The 14,512-nt window shown below is 39.8% G+C and overlaps 2 protein-coding genes across 2 annotated transcripts; one reads left to right on the forward strand and one right to left on the reverse strand.

Moving 5' to 3' along the window:
• Positions 1-1,053: 1,053 nt before the first annotated feature.
• Positions 1,054-2,016, forward strand: OR6T1 (olfactory receptor family 6 subfamily T member 1). Its single transcript, XM_014843693.2, has one exon. It carries the CDS (start codon positions 1,054-1,056, stop codon positions 2,014-2,016), a length of 963 nt encoding a protein of 320 aa, XP_014699179.2.
• Positions 2,017-6,487: 4,471 nt separating this feature from the next.
• On the reverse strand, positions 6,488-11,956 carry OR4D5 (olfactory receptor family 4 subfamily D member 5). Its single transcript, XM_044753051.2, is given in 5 exon segments — positions 6,488-6,726; positions 6,729-6,813; positions 6,815-7,468; positions 10,017-10,059; positions 11,859-11,956. Coding segments are annotated over 5 exon segments (1,119 nt in total).
• Positions 11,957-14,512: the final 2,556 nt, after the last annotated feature.

Raw genomic sequence — 14,512 nt, forward strand, 5'->3', positions numbered from 1 at the left:
GACAGGTAGGATCTATGTAATTCTGAGTATTTGGTGCTGGATGTGAGAAAAGAAATCTGGAACCAAGATGTCTAGTGAAATCCATCTTTCAAAACGTATGGATGAACTTTACAAGATGGCAAAAGCTCCCAGGGCAAGATGAACATATCTCCAAATTCAAGCAAAACTTGAAGAGGCAAGTTGATACATCCTTCTTCCTTTGATAGCATTCCCTCTTCCTGTTCATCTTATTCCATTAGAATGTTGGCAGACCTGAAGTTGAGAGAGGGCTAATAAATGTTACATTAGGAAGAGAGATTTCTTGTAACCTATAGAAGGAAGTGTTGGTAAAACCAACAACAAAAAAACACAAGAAACACCTTATGACAGCACTGGGGCTTTGCACAGTTCAATTCCATGTAGTTCTCTGACTGGTTAAGGAAAATGAAATCTCTACAGGTACTGAAAGCCCAGATTTTTATTCTCTCATTTTATGTTAAGCCAATACACAGAAGACCACCAACACTAAAAGAAGAGTTCTTGATACTGATAAGATTGTGTTCATGGTGCATTTATTCAGTCAGGTCTTCTCTGACCCCTCCACTCTTCTGAATTCTTCTAAAGCCACACTGCTCATGTGGTATCCAGCATAAGTGAAACAGAAGTATTTTTTTGCGTTGCAGCCACAGAAGTTGGCATGAAGTCCTGCCTCTACAATCTGCTTCCTATTTGATCATAGAAGAATTCCTTAAGCTTCTTCAGTCATCTTTTCCTTATTTATGAGAACAGTAATACCTATCTTTAAGGAATGCTGCAAGAGGAGATACACATATAAATTTCCTAATACACAATTAGTGTTCAAAATCATCCATGTTATTATCGATATGCTGCCTGATATCATAATTGTTTCTGTCCTTGTAAGTCACTTGCAGACACAAAGATAGATTTATGTATTCTCAGAATGTAAGGAAATGCTAGGTACTCAATACTGTGTTACTGATTGATTAAATGAGGATTGGTGGCTAAGGACCCACTTACAAAGGTCTGTTTCACTTCTCCTGCAGTTGACTGGAGATGAGCCCTGAAAACTGGACTCAGGTAACAGAGTTTGTCCTTCTGGGTTTCCCCAGTAGCCACATCCTGCAGTTCTTGCTGTTCCTGGGGTTGATGGTGACCTACGTTGTAACAGCCACAGGCAACCTGCTAATTATTGGGCTCAGCTGGGTGGACCGACGCCTGCACACACAGATGTACTTCTTTCTGTGGAACCTGTCCTTCCTGGAGCTGTTGCTTGTGTCTGTTGTGGTTCCCAAGATGCTTGTCATCATCCTCACAGGGGATCACTCCATCTCCTTTGCCAGCTGCCTCATCCAGTCCTACCTCTACTTCCTCCTAGGCACCACCGACTTCTTCCTCTTAGCTGTCATGGCTCTAGATCGTTACCTGGCAATCTGCCAACCACTACACTATGAGACGCTGATGAGTGGTCCGATCTGTTCCCAGCTAGTGCTGGCCTCCTGGTTAGCTGGATTCCTCTGGGTCCTTTGCCCCACCATCCTCATGGCCAGCCTCCCTTTCTGTGGCCCCAATGGTATTGACCACTTCTTTTGTGACAGTTGGCCCTTGCTGAGACTCTCTTGTGGGGACACTCGCCTGCTGGAGCTGGTGGCTTTTGTGCTTTCCACATCAGTGTTACTGGGCTCACTGGCACTGACCTCAGTCTCTTATGCCTGCATTCTTGCCACTGTTCTCAGGGCCCCCACAGCTGCCAAGCGAAAGAAAGCATTCTCCACTTGTGCCTCACATCTTACTGTGGTGATCATCGTCTATGGCAGCTCCATTTTCCTCTACATCCGTCTCTCAGAGGCTCAGTCCATGCTGCTCAAAAAAGCTGCCTCAGTCCTGAGCTGTATCATCACACCCCTACTGAACCCGTTCATCTTCAGTCTCCGCAATGATAAGGTGAAGCAAGCCCTGAGAGATGCCCTGAGGTGGCACAGACACATGGCTGCAAGAGACTATAAGGGTCACAAGTAAAAGAAAATAGTCCTATTAGATTGGGAGATTAACAATTTATTCAATTTTTTAAATGTATTTGAAAAACTAATCACTCAGACAGTACCCTGCACTTTTCTCAGATAAGAGAATAGTTTTCATAAATATACAACATGAAATATGAAAGTTAGCCTTCATTTTTCTCTGTCCAACCTTCCTTATACTTCCACCTCCCCACAGAGAATGCTGCACCAGCTGGTTGAATTCCTAATGCTGGTTAGGACACATTTCCTTTGGGATGGGTGAGCATGGGCCTCTGTGCAGGAAGGCTGGCTGCTCCTCTTCTTTGTCATGGGTTCTCTTAAGCACACTTACTACTGCTTCACCATCCTGTATCATGAAGCCAATCAGGGAATGCTAAAATCTGGAGATTCAGGTATGGAGACAAGAGAGGAGTAAGAGGCCTTCTGAGGCCTTCCATCTAGACTGAGTGTGACAAACAAGATTACCTAGAACCTCCATATTGGGAAATCAAATTCTGGCTGCAGTAATAAATGGTTTCTTGATCCTCATTGGCTGCTGTTCTTTATGTGACTAGCAGCTCCGGCAGGAGTCTCATAAAGGAGGAGTGCTGAGACCAACGAAATATTTAAATATCCCAAGTTCTCAAGTCAAATTCTACCTAATAGACACTAATAAGGTAACAATCATTCAATTATTCCTTTAAGAAATATTATTAAATATTTAATATATTTAGGCACTGGGCTAGGCAGGGATTGGGTTAGAGTGAGCCAAGGAAGCTTTTTAGTGTATAAATTTTAAAGAGATACACTCTCTTACTTGGTCGTGCAAGTGCAGGGTCAGACTGTGCACAAACCTGAGAGTAAATGCCTCCTCAATGCAGCGCCTGAGGTTCCTCTGCTGCTCCTAAATCTAGGCTGTGGAGCTAGGCCCTGGGTCTACAGTAGTAAACAAGGTGGCAATAACTCTCCATTTATGGAATTTATAGTGTAGCTGTGACGGCTGGCAAAAAATCCCTAAATGCATAAGTCAGTAGGTAGTTGTAATTTCTGATAAATGCTTTTGAGAAAAGAGTAGAGTTTTGTTAGAGGGACTAATAAGGGCAAATAATTTGAATTTAGGATCAGGGAACACATCTCTGATGTGACCTTTAAAATGAGACCTGAGATTGAGCAGGAGCTAGCCAGACAAAAAGTAGGATAGGAGGATTCTGGAGGAAGAGGGAGTAGTATTTGCGAAGACTCCCAGTAAGAAAAGAGGGACTCAGAGAAACAAATGTAAATGAGGAGCAGAGCTGGAGAGGTGGCTGCAATCAGTTCAGGCAGGTTTATGTGGATCTTTCTTCCTTTTTAAAGGCAATGTAAAAGCCTTTGAAAAGTTTTAAGCAAGAGAGTGATCAAATCATATTTTAAAAGATCAATCAGTTGTTGCTGGGACAGTTGATTAGAAAGAGGCAAAAGCGGATGTTAGAAAATCATCTAGGCAGTTATTGCATAGCCTAGATGACAGATGTGGCTAGTTGTGACTTTAGAATCGCAGGGGTGGTTGAGAAAAATGGACAATGCAAATATAATTTGGAAGCAGAGTTGATGAGATAAATACTCTTCTTTCCTATAGATCTTACAGTCTACAGTAGAACCAGGTTAATAAAGTACTACAATTTGGAAAGCAAGAATTCTATGGGACACAGAGAACGGTACTTAATACACAAGGAAGGGGACAGTGAAAGCTTCCCAGAAGAAGTGATATCTCACCTAAGATCACAGGAGTTAAACCAGGTTTAGAAGGGTGCTGAGTGTTTTCTATAGCACTTCTGCAGGTACGAAGCTCAGAGGTGCCCTGAGCATAATCAGGAAACTGAAAGAAACACAATATGATAGATTGTGGGGCAAAGAGAAGGAAGACATGAGACTGGAAAAATGAGCCTGAGCTAGTCAGTGCAGCTCTGTTCTTAATACTTTAAGATGCACTGTTTGGTAAATACAGTACGGAACTAGATATCAAAACAAATTCTTGTTGTTCCAACTTGCTTGCCCTGTGCACTTGAACAAATGGCTTTCTCATTTTTACTTAACTTCCTCATGTGTAAAATAAAGAGATTGCATTAGGTGGTTTTTAACATTTTGAGGGGCCAATATTTGGGGTGAAGGACTTGGTTGAGGAACGGTAGAAAGTACAAGAGATTAGGCTAGAATGGGAGCATCACTCAGCCCTGAGAAAAAAGAGAAACCAGACCTTGAGCATATCACTGACAGACTTTATCATCAGGAGTCAGAAGAGCACTCAGAAATAGAATTACTCCCACATCCAGTCATGAGTGCAGAAAGCAGCCCAGGTGAGCCACACTGCAACAGAGACCACCAAGCACCCAGAAGACACTGTGTGGATCTGAGGTCTCTGTCTTCCTTCATCACCTTGGGGTCGAGTAAACTGCACTCCTACTGTATACATTTCGACACCACTTTAAAAGAGGACAAAGTTGGAAAGAAGAAGAAGGCAGAATCCTAAGGGACTGAGTTATTTTTTGAAGAGAATGACCATTTACTAAAAGAAATTATTTCATTTTAGGCATAGAAGTAAGTGTATTAGACTTGTTTACATTTTAGCTCTTTTTCCCTACTATTCAGCAGGATGGTACTTGTGCAGAATTTCATACCAGTTATTGAAAATAAAGAAGCTACATTTTATTTGCACATGTGACTTGTATAAGTAAACATGTGACTCTGCTACAAATTCAGGGTATACTGGAGAGAATTAGACTCTTGTTCCCAAATTAAACTGCACAGAAAGAGAACTCTGACTTGAATCTTCTGATTCCAAAATTCTCTTCCCATTAAAATATATTCTCTTTAAATAGCTCAAGTGTTTGCTCTATGCTGTCATATCTTCTCTTTCAATATCACAACTCCCTTTTCTCTAGTCCTATGCCTGTCTTCTTTGGAGTTTGACCCATGCCCTAGGTCCTGTATACTAGACATTCCCTCTCAGCTGGATTTTATTGTTGAAAGGATCTTTGCTTATACTAATTTACTTACTAAAATATAAATTATGGGTAATAACTTAATTGCAGATATATTTGTAAAGCGTCATCCTCTTCACATCACACATCCATGGAGAGTATCACTGATTGATTAAATCTGATTGATTAAATAGCATTCAACAAGTTAAAAAAAAACCTTGCTTTGTTTTATTTTAAAATTAACTCCTAGGTACAGAAGTGAGGATAAATGTATACTGATTTCTTCAGTACATTTCAGATAAAAATCCTCTGATGCAGGTAAGAAGACAACTGATTAATTTGGTGATAGAAGATGCAGGAATCTGGATCAAGGAGTTAATGTGTTGTGGAGGAATAGAGAGAGTATGGAAGAGAGGGCCATGACCATTTCTCCATACCCTCTTAAATTGAAGTAGAGATGCTAAGGGTACTTATGTATTATCTGATACCACTCTTATTTAGGGACTAGAGGATAATCCACCTTCCCACATTATAACCCAATTCTGCATTCTTCATTGGCTTCAGTTGTTGTCCACAAATGGTATTTTACTCCAAGTCCCCATATTCCAATATCTAGTCTATCTGACTCTCCCAATCATACTAGGCTAAGATCAATTTAAAGTATCATATCTACCATGATACCAATTTAACTGGCACAAACTCAGAAAGAGATAATGACCCTTAGTAGCTACAAGGAATTTTAGATATCATCAAGAACTTGGGCTCCAAAGTTAAATAGATCAGTGTTGGATTCCAGAAACAAGCTCTGGGGCCTTAAATAAATTATTTAATGTCTCTAAGCTGCAATTGATTTGTTTTTAAAATGAAGATACTTACTTCACAAGAATATTGAAAGAACTAAAATAAATAATAAACGTAAATCATTTGGTACAATGCCTGACGCATAATAAGCTATTAATAATATTATTTAGATGATGATGATGATGATGATGATAACCTTAAGAAACTGTAAAGGAAAAAGTAATTTGCCCAAGATAATTCTCTTTCCCTTCATTGACATTAAATTCAATCAGCCTCCTGAAATAAAAACTCAGCACCCAACATTTATTTTTACCTCCAGGTTCCTCCTGTCTCCAGGAACTTTGTAATTGTTTTTGAGCTCTACAAATGTATTTGTGTTTAAAAAGCAGTATCAGAAAAGAAACACCAGATTTACCACCTGCATGTATATTGCAGTTGGAACTTTCTCAGCAGGACCAACATCATGTTCATCTAGGAAAGTGCCATTTGAGCCAAACATCATTTCTGCATAGCACTTGAGGCTTTTTCTCTAAAAGACACTTGGGAGAAGCTCGAACTCATTCCACTTTCTGGCTTGGTTAAAAGTTCAGATTACAAGAACTTGACTGAAACTAAGAACAATAGTGAAGATGTAGACAAATAGTTTTAGCTATGTTGTGGGTCTTCTCAGGAAGACTGGTATACTGAAGCATCTCTCAGATTCTCAGGTTCCTGCCTCTGCTAATCTGGGGGTCAGTGCTTCAGGGGACCAAGAAGGTCCTTTTGCCTCCTCCACAGCTTCTTCATGGCCATGATCACTTCTTTGTTTCTCAGAGTATAGAATGCAGGATTCAGCATAGGAGTGACCATTGTGTACAGCACAGACACCAGCTTATCCATGGGGAATGTCTGAAATGGCCTTGCATAGATGTAGATGCAAGGCACAAAGATTAAGGTCACCACAGCAATATGAGAGGCACAAGTGGACAGGCCTTGCTGCTGCCCTCCTGAGAATGGCTTTGGAGCATGACTAGCAGTGCTATGTAGGATCCTAGGAGCGCCAGAAAACACATCAGGGCCAGAAAACACAATCAGGCCATTGTTAGACACCATCAGAAGCTCTAAGACAGAAGTATCTGTGCAAGCCAATTTGATCAGCTGGGGCACATCACAGTGAAAGTTGTCCAGCTTGTCAGGCCCACAGAATGGCGGCTGGATAATCAGTCTAACCTGTACAATGGAGTGGATGAAGCCCCCCACCCAGGAGGCTGCCATGAGAAGCCCACAAACTGTCTGATTCATAATAAGCATGTAGCGCAGGGGCTGGGAAATGGCGACATAGCGATCATATGCCATGACAGTCAGCAGAAAGACCTTGATGCCTCCAATGAAGTGGAAGAAGAAGAGCTGAGTCAGGCAGCCACCAAAGGAAATGATGGGGTTGCCTGCGAGCAAGTCAACCAACATCCTAGGTGCTGTGATGGAAGAGTAGCAAAAGTCCAATAAGGAAAGATTCCCTAAGAGAAAGTACATGGTTGTGTGCAGGCGTGGATCAGAGGTCACTATGGCCACAATAAGGAGATTTCCAGTTGTGGTCATAAGATACATAACAGAGAAGACAATGAAGAAGAGGAACCGAAGTTCCCATACCTGAGAGAGCCCCAGGAGGACAAAACCTGTCACCTGGGAATAATTTGCTGGATTCACCTGCTTGATATGACCTGGCAAGAGAACCTGCTAGGGAAAATGGACATATTCATCACAGGATCCACAAGCTTCTCTGAAATAATTGCCTCTGCGTCTATGGGGAATTCTCCCCTATTTCATTTACTATAAGAAGAATGTTTTAAGTGGTTCTATAGGACACCAAGCATTTGATCATCATATATTGATGTAATCAAACACCAGGAGAATAAAACTCAGGATAGCACTGACACTATTTACGGTTTATGAAAATCAAAAATAATCACTCGCAAAAACTGAAAAGTGGTATGTAGAGGAAATATTGCTAATTCAATTCTCCCAGTAACTAGTTGCATAAACAGGAACAATCTTCTGAAATTCTCTAATCCTCACTTCCCTCATCTATGACACAGATTAGCCAAAATGTCCGCAAAATTTACTGTGTTTAATATTTTCCAGCTTTATGTGGCTTTTATTTAGAAAATCTGATAGATTCCCACATGCCAGGTATTTAGACATAGTTTCCAGGAAGTGACAGATTTCTCATTTACAACCCCAAACAACAAAAGGGGCAAGTTTCCCCTCACTCCCTGGAAAAATATTCACCTACTTCAGAGAGATAGATCTACTTTGCATATAAATTTTCAGCCCTAGGATGATGCTAAAGTCATGGGCAAGGGAAGCAAATAGAAAACGTTGTTCCTGCACTTTAGAAGGGTAGTAAAGAACTACTGTTTCTGTAAAGTTAGATGAGAAAATATATGGAAGAAAAATTTCCTGTCCATGGCTCTGGGAAGCCCAGAGAAACTACAGTCTCCAGGGAAATATAAGGAAGGGCAACTAGAATATCAAACCACCCCGAAGAGTTTGATCATCAGTCTTAATTTCAGGGACATTATCCAAAGAATAACTTCTCATTCATATGAGAAGCAGCAAGAGGATGCCATAGATATTAATCGAAGTTTAAAAATTACTATCTAGGGCCCAACCCAGTGATGTAGTTGTTGTTTGCATGCTTCACTTCAGCAGCCCAGGGTTCGCAGGTTCAGATCTCAGGCATGGACCTACATACTGTTCATCAAGCCATGCCATGGTGGCATCTCACATACAAAATAGAGGAAGATTGGCAAAAGATGTTAGCCCAGGGACAATCTTCCTCACCAAAAAAAAAAAAAAAAAAAAATCACTACCTAAATGCAAAGCTGCCTCAACATTTGAAAACCTTAAAAATAAAAGGGATATTTCCATGTATTTATTTTAAAAGACATTGAAAAAGCTGGCTACTTATAAGATCCCTAGAATGAATCTCTTCATCTCCCCTAATAGAAATGTAAAGTATCATCCCAAATTTAACTTAATTTTATGTATGACTTTTCAATTATTTTTTCTTTCCTTTGTTCTTTCTTCATTCAATAAGCATTTAAGAAGCACTTTCCATTTACTAGGCACTATGCTAAACACTAAGGATTTTAAAAGAATAAGACACAAATGATTTAATGCAACTCCAATGTGTCATGCTCTGCAGAGGACCTGCACCTTCTGACACCTGCCCACCTCTCCAGGTTCATTATTTCATACACAGACCTCTCACACATACACTATGATCTGCACACCAAACCACTTGAAGTTTCTTGAACTTGCCATGCTTGACACATGCTTCCTTGATTTTCTTTGTTAACATCTATGTATTTATTTTGTTTTAATTTTAACGAAATATTTCAAATACACAAAGTTGTATATCAGTTTTAGCTTCAACAAAGGAAGAGCTTCGAATTTGATACACCTATCCTTAGAACAAGAACAAACTGAAAGTCATTGACTTCTTGGATCCATCAGGGAACTGAGTTCACAGGGAGAAACACCACCTCAAAACCTGGAGAGACAAGTGAAGCAGAGAGGATCATAGTGGAGAGCTGCTTACCAGGAGCAGAAGCCTCTGGAATCACAAAGTGGGAGGAGAACTTAAATGGCAATTTTAGTGAATTGCTGAAACCTGAGAGCGGGACACGCCTGAGGGCTTCAGTCTTAGGGAGGCCCCACACTTTAGTGTGTTTACTCCCCAAGAACCCTACTAGTTTCTCATAGTGGAGAGTCAAAAAACACACTCTCCTGGCACTAGCAGGGGGAGGGCAGGAGTAACAATTGTGAAATTGGCCCATACAATTCTCCAAAAAAGATACCCATTCTCCAGGATAAAATACATTACTAGGGTCATATCCCACCTTGGTAAAGGGCATTTCTCCCACTCCAGTCCCCTATAGCCCTGGTGGATCACTTAAAGGGGTGAGTATAGGGACACAGACCCACTAAAAGACTGAGATTTAGTCACAAAGTTGTAGAATGCTTCCCCTTCCTCGTGAATCTTACCTCCACCTCAACGGGGTTCCAGTATGGTAATAATGAATTATAGCTAAACAGCAGCCAGACACAGACTCTCTAAGAACAAATACTAAAGGAAGCCTAAAGTCAACGGGGGAAACAATAGAATAATTTGAAGCCTCTGACACCCACAGCTACAGCAAATATCAAATACAGTGCTACTACTGACCAGTTAAAATAAATTCTTACCCTATAGTTTCTTTACCTCAGTTCCTATTACCTGGTATATCATGTCTAGTTTCAAAGAAAAATTACAAGGCATGCTAAAAGGTGAGCAAAAACACAGTCTGAAGAGAAAAACTAAGCAACAGAACCAGATATCAGACTCATATATCACACAGATATTGGAGCTATCAAGCAAGAAATTTAAAATAGCTATGATTAATATGTTAAGGGCTCTAATGGAAAAAGTAGACAACCTGCAAGAACAGATTGGTAATGTAAGGAGAGAAATGGAAATTCTATAAAAGAGTCTAAATGAAACACTAGAAATCCAAAACACTGAAACAGAAATCAAGAATGTCTTTGAGCGGCCAGCCTTGTGGCCTAGTGGTTAAGTTCAGTATGCTCCACTTCGGTGCCCAGGTTCCAAGCACAGACCTTCACCACTTGTTGGCGGCCATGCTGTGGCAGCAACCTACATACAAAATAGAGGAAGATTAGCAACAGATGTTAGCTCAGGTTGAATCTTCCACAGGAAAAAACAAAAACCTGGGGTCAGCAAACTATGGCCCACTTTGTGTTTGGGGCTGACCCCATGGGCAAGTGGTTAAGGTCACATGCTCCACTTCAGCGGCCCAGAGTTTCGTCGCTTTGGATCCTGGCAGTGGACATGGCATCACTCATCAGGCCATATTGAGGCAGCATCCCACATGCCACAACTAGAAGGACCCACAACTAAAACATCCAACTATGTAGTGGAGGGATTTGAGGAGAAAAAGCAACAACAAAAAAAAGAAGATTGGAACAGTTGTTAGCTCAGGTGTCAATCTTAAAAAAAAAAAAAAAAGAATGTCTTTGATAGGCTCATCAGTAGGGTGGACACAGCCAAGGAAAGAATAAGTGAGCTTGAAAGTAAGCTTTCAATAGAATGTTCCCAAACTGAAATGTGGAGAGTACAATTGGAAAAGAGAAATAGAATAGAGCATCCAAGAACATTGGAATAATTTTAAAAGGTCCAACATATACACAATTGGAATATCAGAAGGAATAATAGAATAGACTAAAAGAAATATCCAAAGTAATAATGGCTTAGAATTTTCCAAAAATAATGATAGACATGAAACCACAGATCCAGGAAGGTCAAAGCACACAAAACAGGATAAACACCCAAAAAAGCCGTACCTAGGTACATCATATCCAATAGTAGAAAACCAAAACCAAAGAGAAAAATCTCGAAAGAAGCCAGAGGAAAATATTTCTCAACTCTAGAGGAACAAAGATGAGAATTACCATGCAGATCTTATCAGAATCCAGGCAAGCAAGAACAAAGTGGATGATATATTTAAAGTGTTGAAAGAAAGAAAAATCACCAACCTAGAATTCTAAACCCAGCAAAATTATTCTTTAAAAGTTAAAGAGAAATAAAGACTTTCTCACACAAATAGCAACTGAAAGAATTCATTACTAGCAGACCTTCCCTGCAAGAAATGCTAGAAGAAGCTCTGTGAGGATAAAGAAAATGATATAGATTAGAAATTTGGAAAGATTAAAATATGGAAGAGTATGGGAGAAAGAATAAATGAAGATTAAATAACTTTTAAAATTTTTCTTATTCCTAATTGATCAATAACTGTTTAAGAAAAATAACAATACATTGGGTTATAGATAAGTAAATGAATGAGTTATGGATAAGTAAAATGAATGATGGCAACGTCATAAGGGATGGGAATCCAGTCATAATGTGGAGCCACCATAATGTGGACAAAGTGCCACAAACAACGTGGCTTAAAAAACAAAAGTTTTTCTCACTGTTCTAGAGGGTAAACGTTCAAGATCAAGGTGTTGGCAGGGTTGGCTCCTTCAGAGCGCTGTAAAGGAGAATCTGTTCCTTGCCTCTCACCTAGCTTCTGGTGGTTTGCTGACAATCTTTGGCAATCCTTGGCAAGTAGCAGCATCACCTAGATCTCTGCCTTCATCTTCACATGGCATTCTCTGCATGTGTGCCAGTCTTCAAATTTTCCCTTCTACAAGGACACCAGTCATACTGCATTAAAGTTCACCCCAAGGACCTCATTTTAACTTGATTACTTTTGTAAAGACTCTAAAATTATGATCAGACTATGAGGCATTAGGAGTTAGAACTTCAACGTATGAATTGGGGGGGGGGACAAAATTCAATCCATATGAGGAGAAAAGAATTGGGAATACTCTGTTATAGGGTACCTACAGGTGAAGTGGCATAGTGTTATTTGAAGGTGGACTTAGATTTGTTAAAAATGTATGTTGGAAACCCTAGAGTAACTGAGAAAATCTTTTAAAAAGCAGTATAAATTCCTCAAATTGATCTACAGTTTCACACAATCCCCATCAAAATTCCACCAGGCTTCCTTGCAGAAATTGAGAGTTGATTCTAAAATTCATGTGGAAATTCAAGATACTCAGAATAGCTAAAACAATCATCAAATAGAAGGACAAAGTAGGAGGACTTACACATTTTGATTTCAAAATTTACTACAAAGCTACAGGAATCAAGACTGAGTGGTACTGTCATAAGATAGACCTATAGATCATTAGAATGCAATTGAAAGTTTAGAAATCAACCCTCACAGGAATGGTCAATTGATTTTCAACAAAAGTGCAAGACAATTCAAAGGGAAAGAATATTCTTTTGGAAAACACAGTGCTGGCACAACTGGATATCCACGTGCAAGACAATGAAGAACCTTACCTTACACAATACATACACATACAAAAAAAAAAAAAACCTCAAAATGGATCAAAGACCTAAATGTAAAACCTAGAAGAGTAAAATTTTAGAAGAAAACTCAGGCATAAATTTTCATGAACTTGCATTAGGTAGTGGCATCTTAGATATAGCACCAACAGCATAAGCAACAAAAGAAAAAACATGCAAATTGAATGTCATAAAAATTAAAAACTTTTCTGTTTCAAAACCTACCATCAAAAAAGTGAAAAGACAACCCATGTAATGGAAGAAAATATTTACAAATTATTTATGTGACGAGGGACTTGTATCTAAGATATACAACAAACATGTACAACTCAACAATAAAAAGACAAATAACCCAATTAAAAAATGAATATTAGAGGGGCCTTACCAGTGGCATAGCAGTTAAGTTCTCCCACTTCACTTCCGAAGCCCAGGGGTTTGCTGGTTGGGATCCCAGGCACAGACCTATGCACCACTTATCAAGCCATGCTGTGGCAGGCATCCCGCATATAAAATAGAGGAAGATGGGCACAGATGTTAGCTCAGGGCTAATCTCCTCAAAATAATAACAATAATAATAATAATAAGAGTATTAGAGGGTCAAAGATAGCAGCACCGGAAGATCCTGAACTTAACCTCCTTCCATGAACACACCAAATACACAGCTACATAAGGATCATTTCCCTCTGAAAAGATCTGAAAACTAGATGCTAAATGAACTGCTCCTCTACAGCAAAGGATGAAAGGACCACACTGAGATGGTTAAGAAAGGCAGTGACAGGGTCTCACCAAAAACCTTACTCCCCTGGCACAGGGACCCACAAAGAGAGGGATCTCACCATCCTAGAGCTTCTCACCGAGGAGCGAGGTATTAGTGCTTCACACCAGGTACCCTATCCCTTGGGATCTGCACTGAAAGAAGAGCCCCCAAAACGTCTGGCTCAGAATACCAACAGGGCTGACATCCAAGTAACCCAAAGTGCTATAGGAAACAGATTCTACTTTTAAGGGGCTCATGCGCGGTCTCATTTGCCCTGGGATCCAGTGCAAAAGCAGCAGTTTGAAAAGTGCCTACACCATATGCGAAGAAGGTTCAGTTGTTAATCTAAAATCATCTATTGGAGGGACAGGGGACGGTTGAAACTCTCCAGAGACAGAGGCGCTGGCAGATGCCATTATTACACGGTCCACCTAACCTGCTACCACAACACACAGCACCCTTCAGCCCTTGCTAAGACAGGAAAGGGGGAGCGGTTGAGGCACTATCCCACTGTCTAGCTGAAATTAACACAGAAAGGCAAAAAACCTAGAATAGCCAACACAATACTCAAGAAAAACAAAGTTGGGTGACTCATTCAATACTTACTATAAAATTACCATAATCACGGCAGCATGATATTAGAGAAAAATAGAAACATAAAGCAATGGAATATAATAAATATTCCAGGGGGGATAAAAACAAAGATAGACAACTGATATTTGACAAAGAAGCAAAGGAAATTCAATGGAGAAAAAAATTGTCTTTTTAACAAATGGTGCTGGAACAATTGGATGTCCATATGCAAAAAGAAATTGTACACTGATTTTATACCTTTCATAAAAATTAACTCAAAATGAAACATAGACCTAAATGTAAAATACAAGCTATAAAATTTCTAGAAAAAGAAAATGTATGGGACTTTGGGTTTGGTGATGAGTTTTTAAATGCAGCACTAAAAGCATAATCCATGAAAAATAATGGATGTTTCACTTTCTTAAAATTAACAAATTCTACTCTGCAAAAGACATTGTGAAGAAAATCAAAAGGCAAACTACAGCTGTGC

This window comes from Equus asinus, chromosome 20, assembly GCF_041296235.1.
Source record: "Equus asinus isolate D_3611 breed Donkey chromosome 20, EquAss-T2T_v2, whole genome shotgun sequence".
NCBI lineage: Eukaryota > Metazoa > Chordata > Mammalia > Perissodactyla > Equidae > Equus > Equus asinus.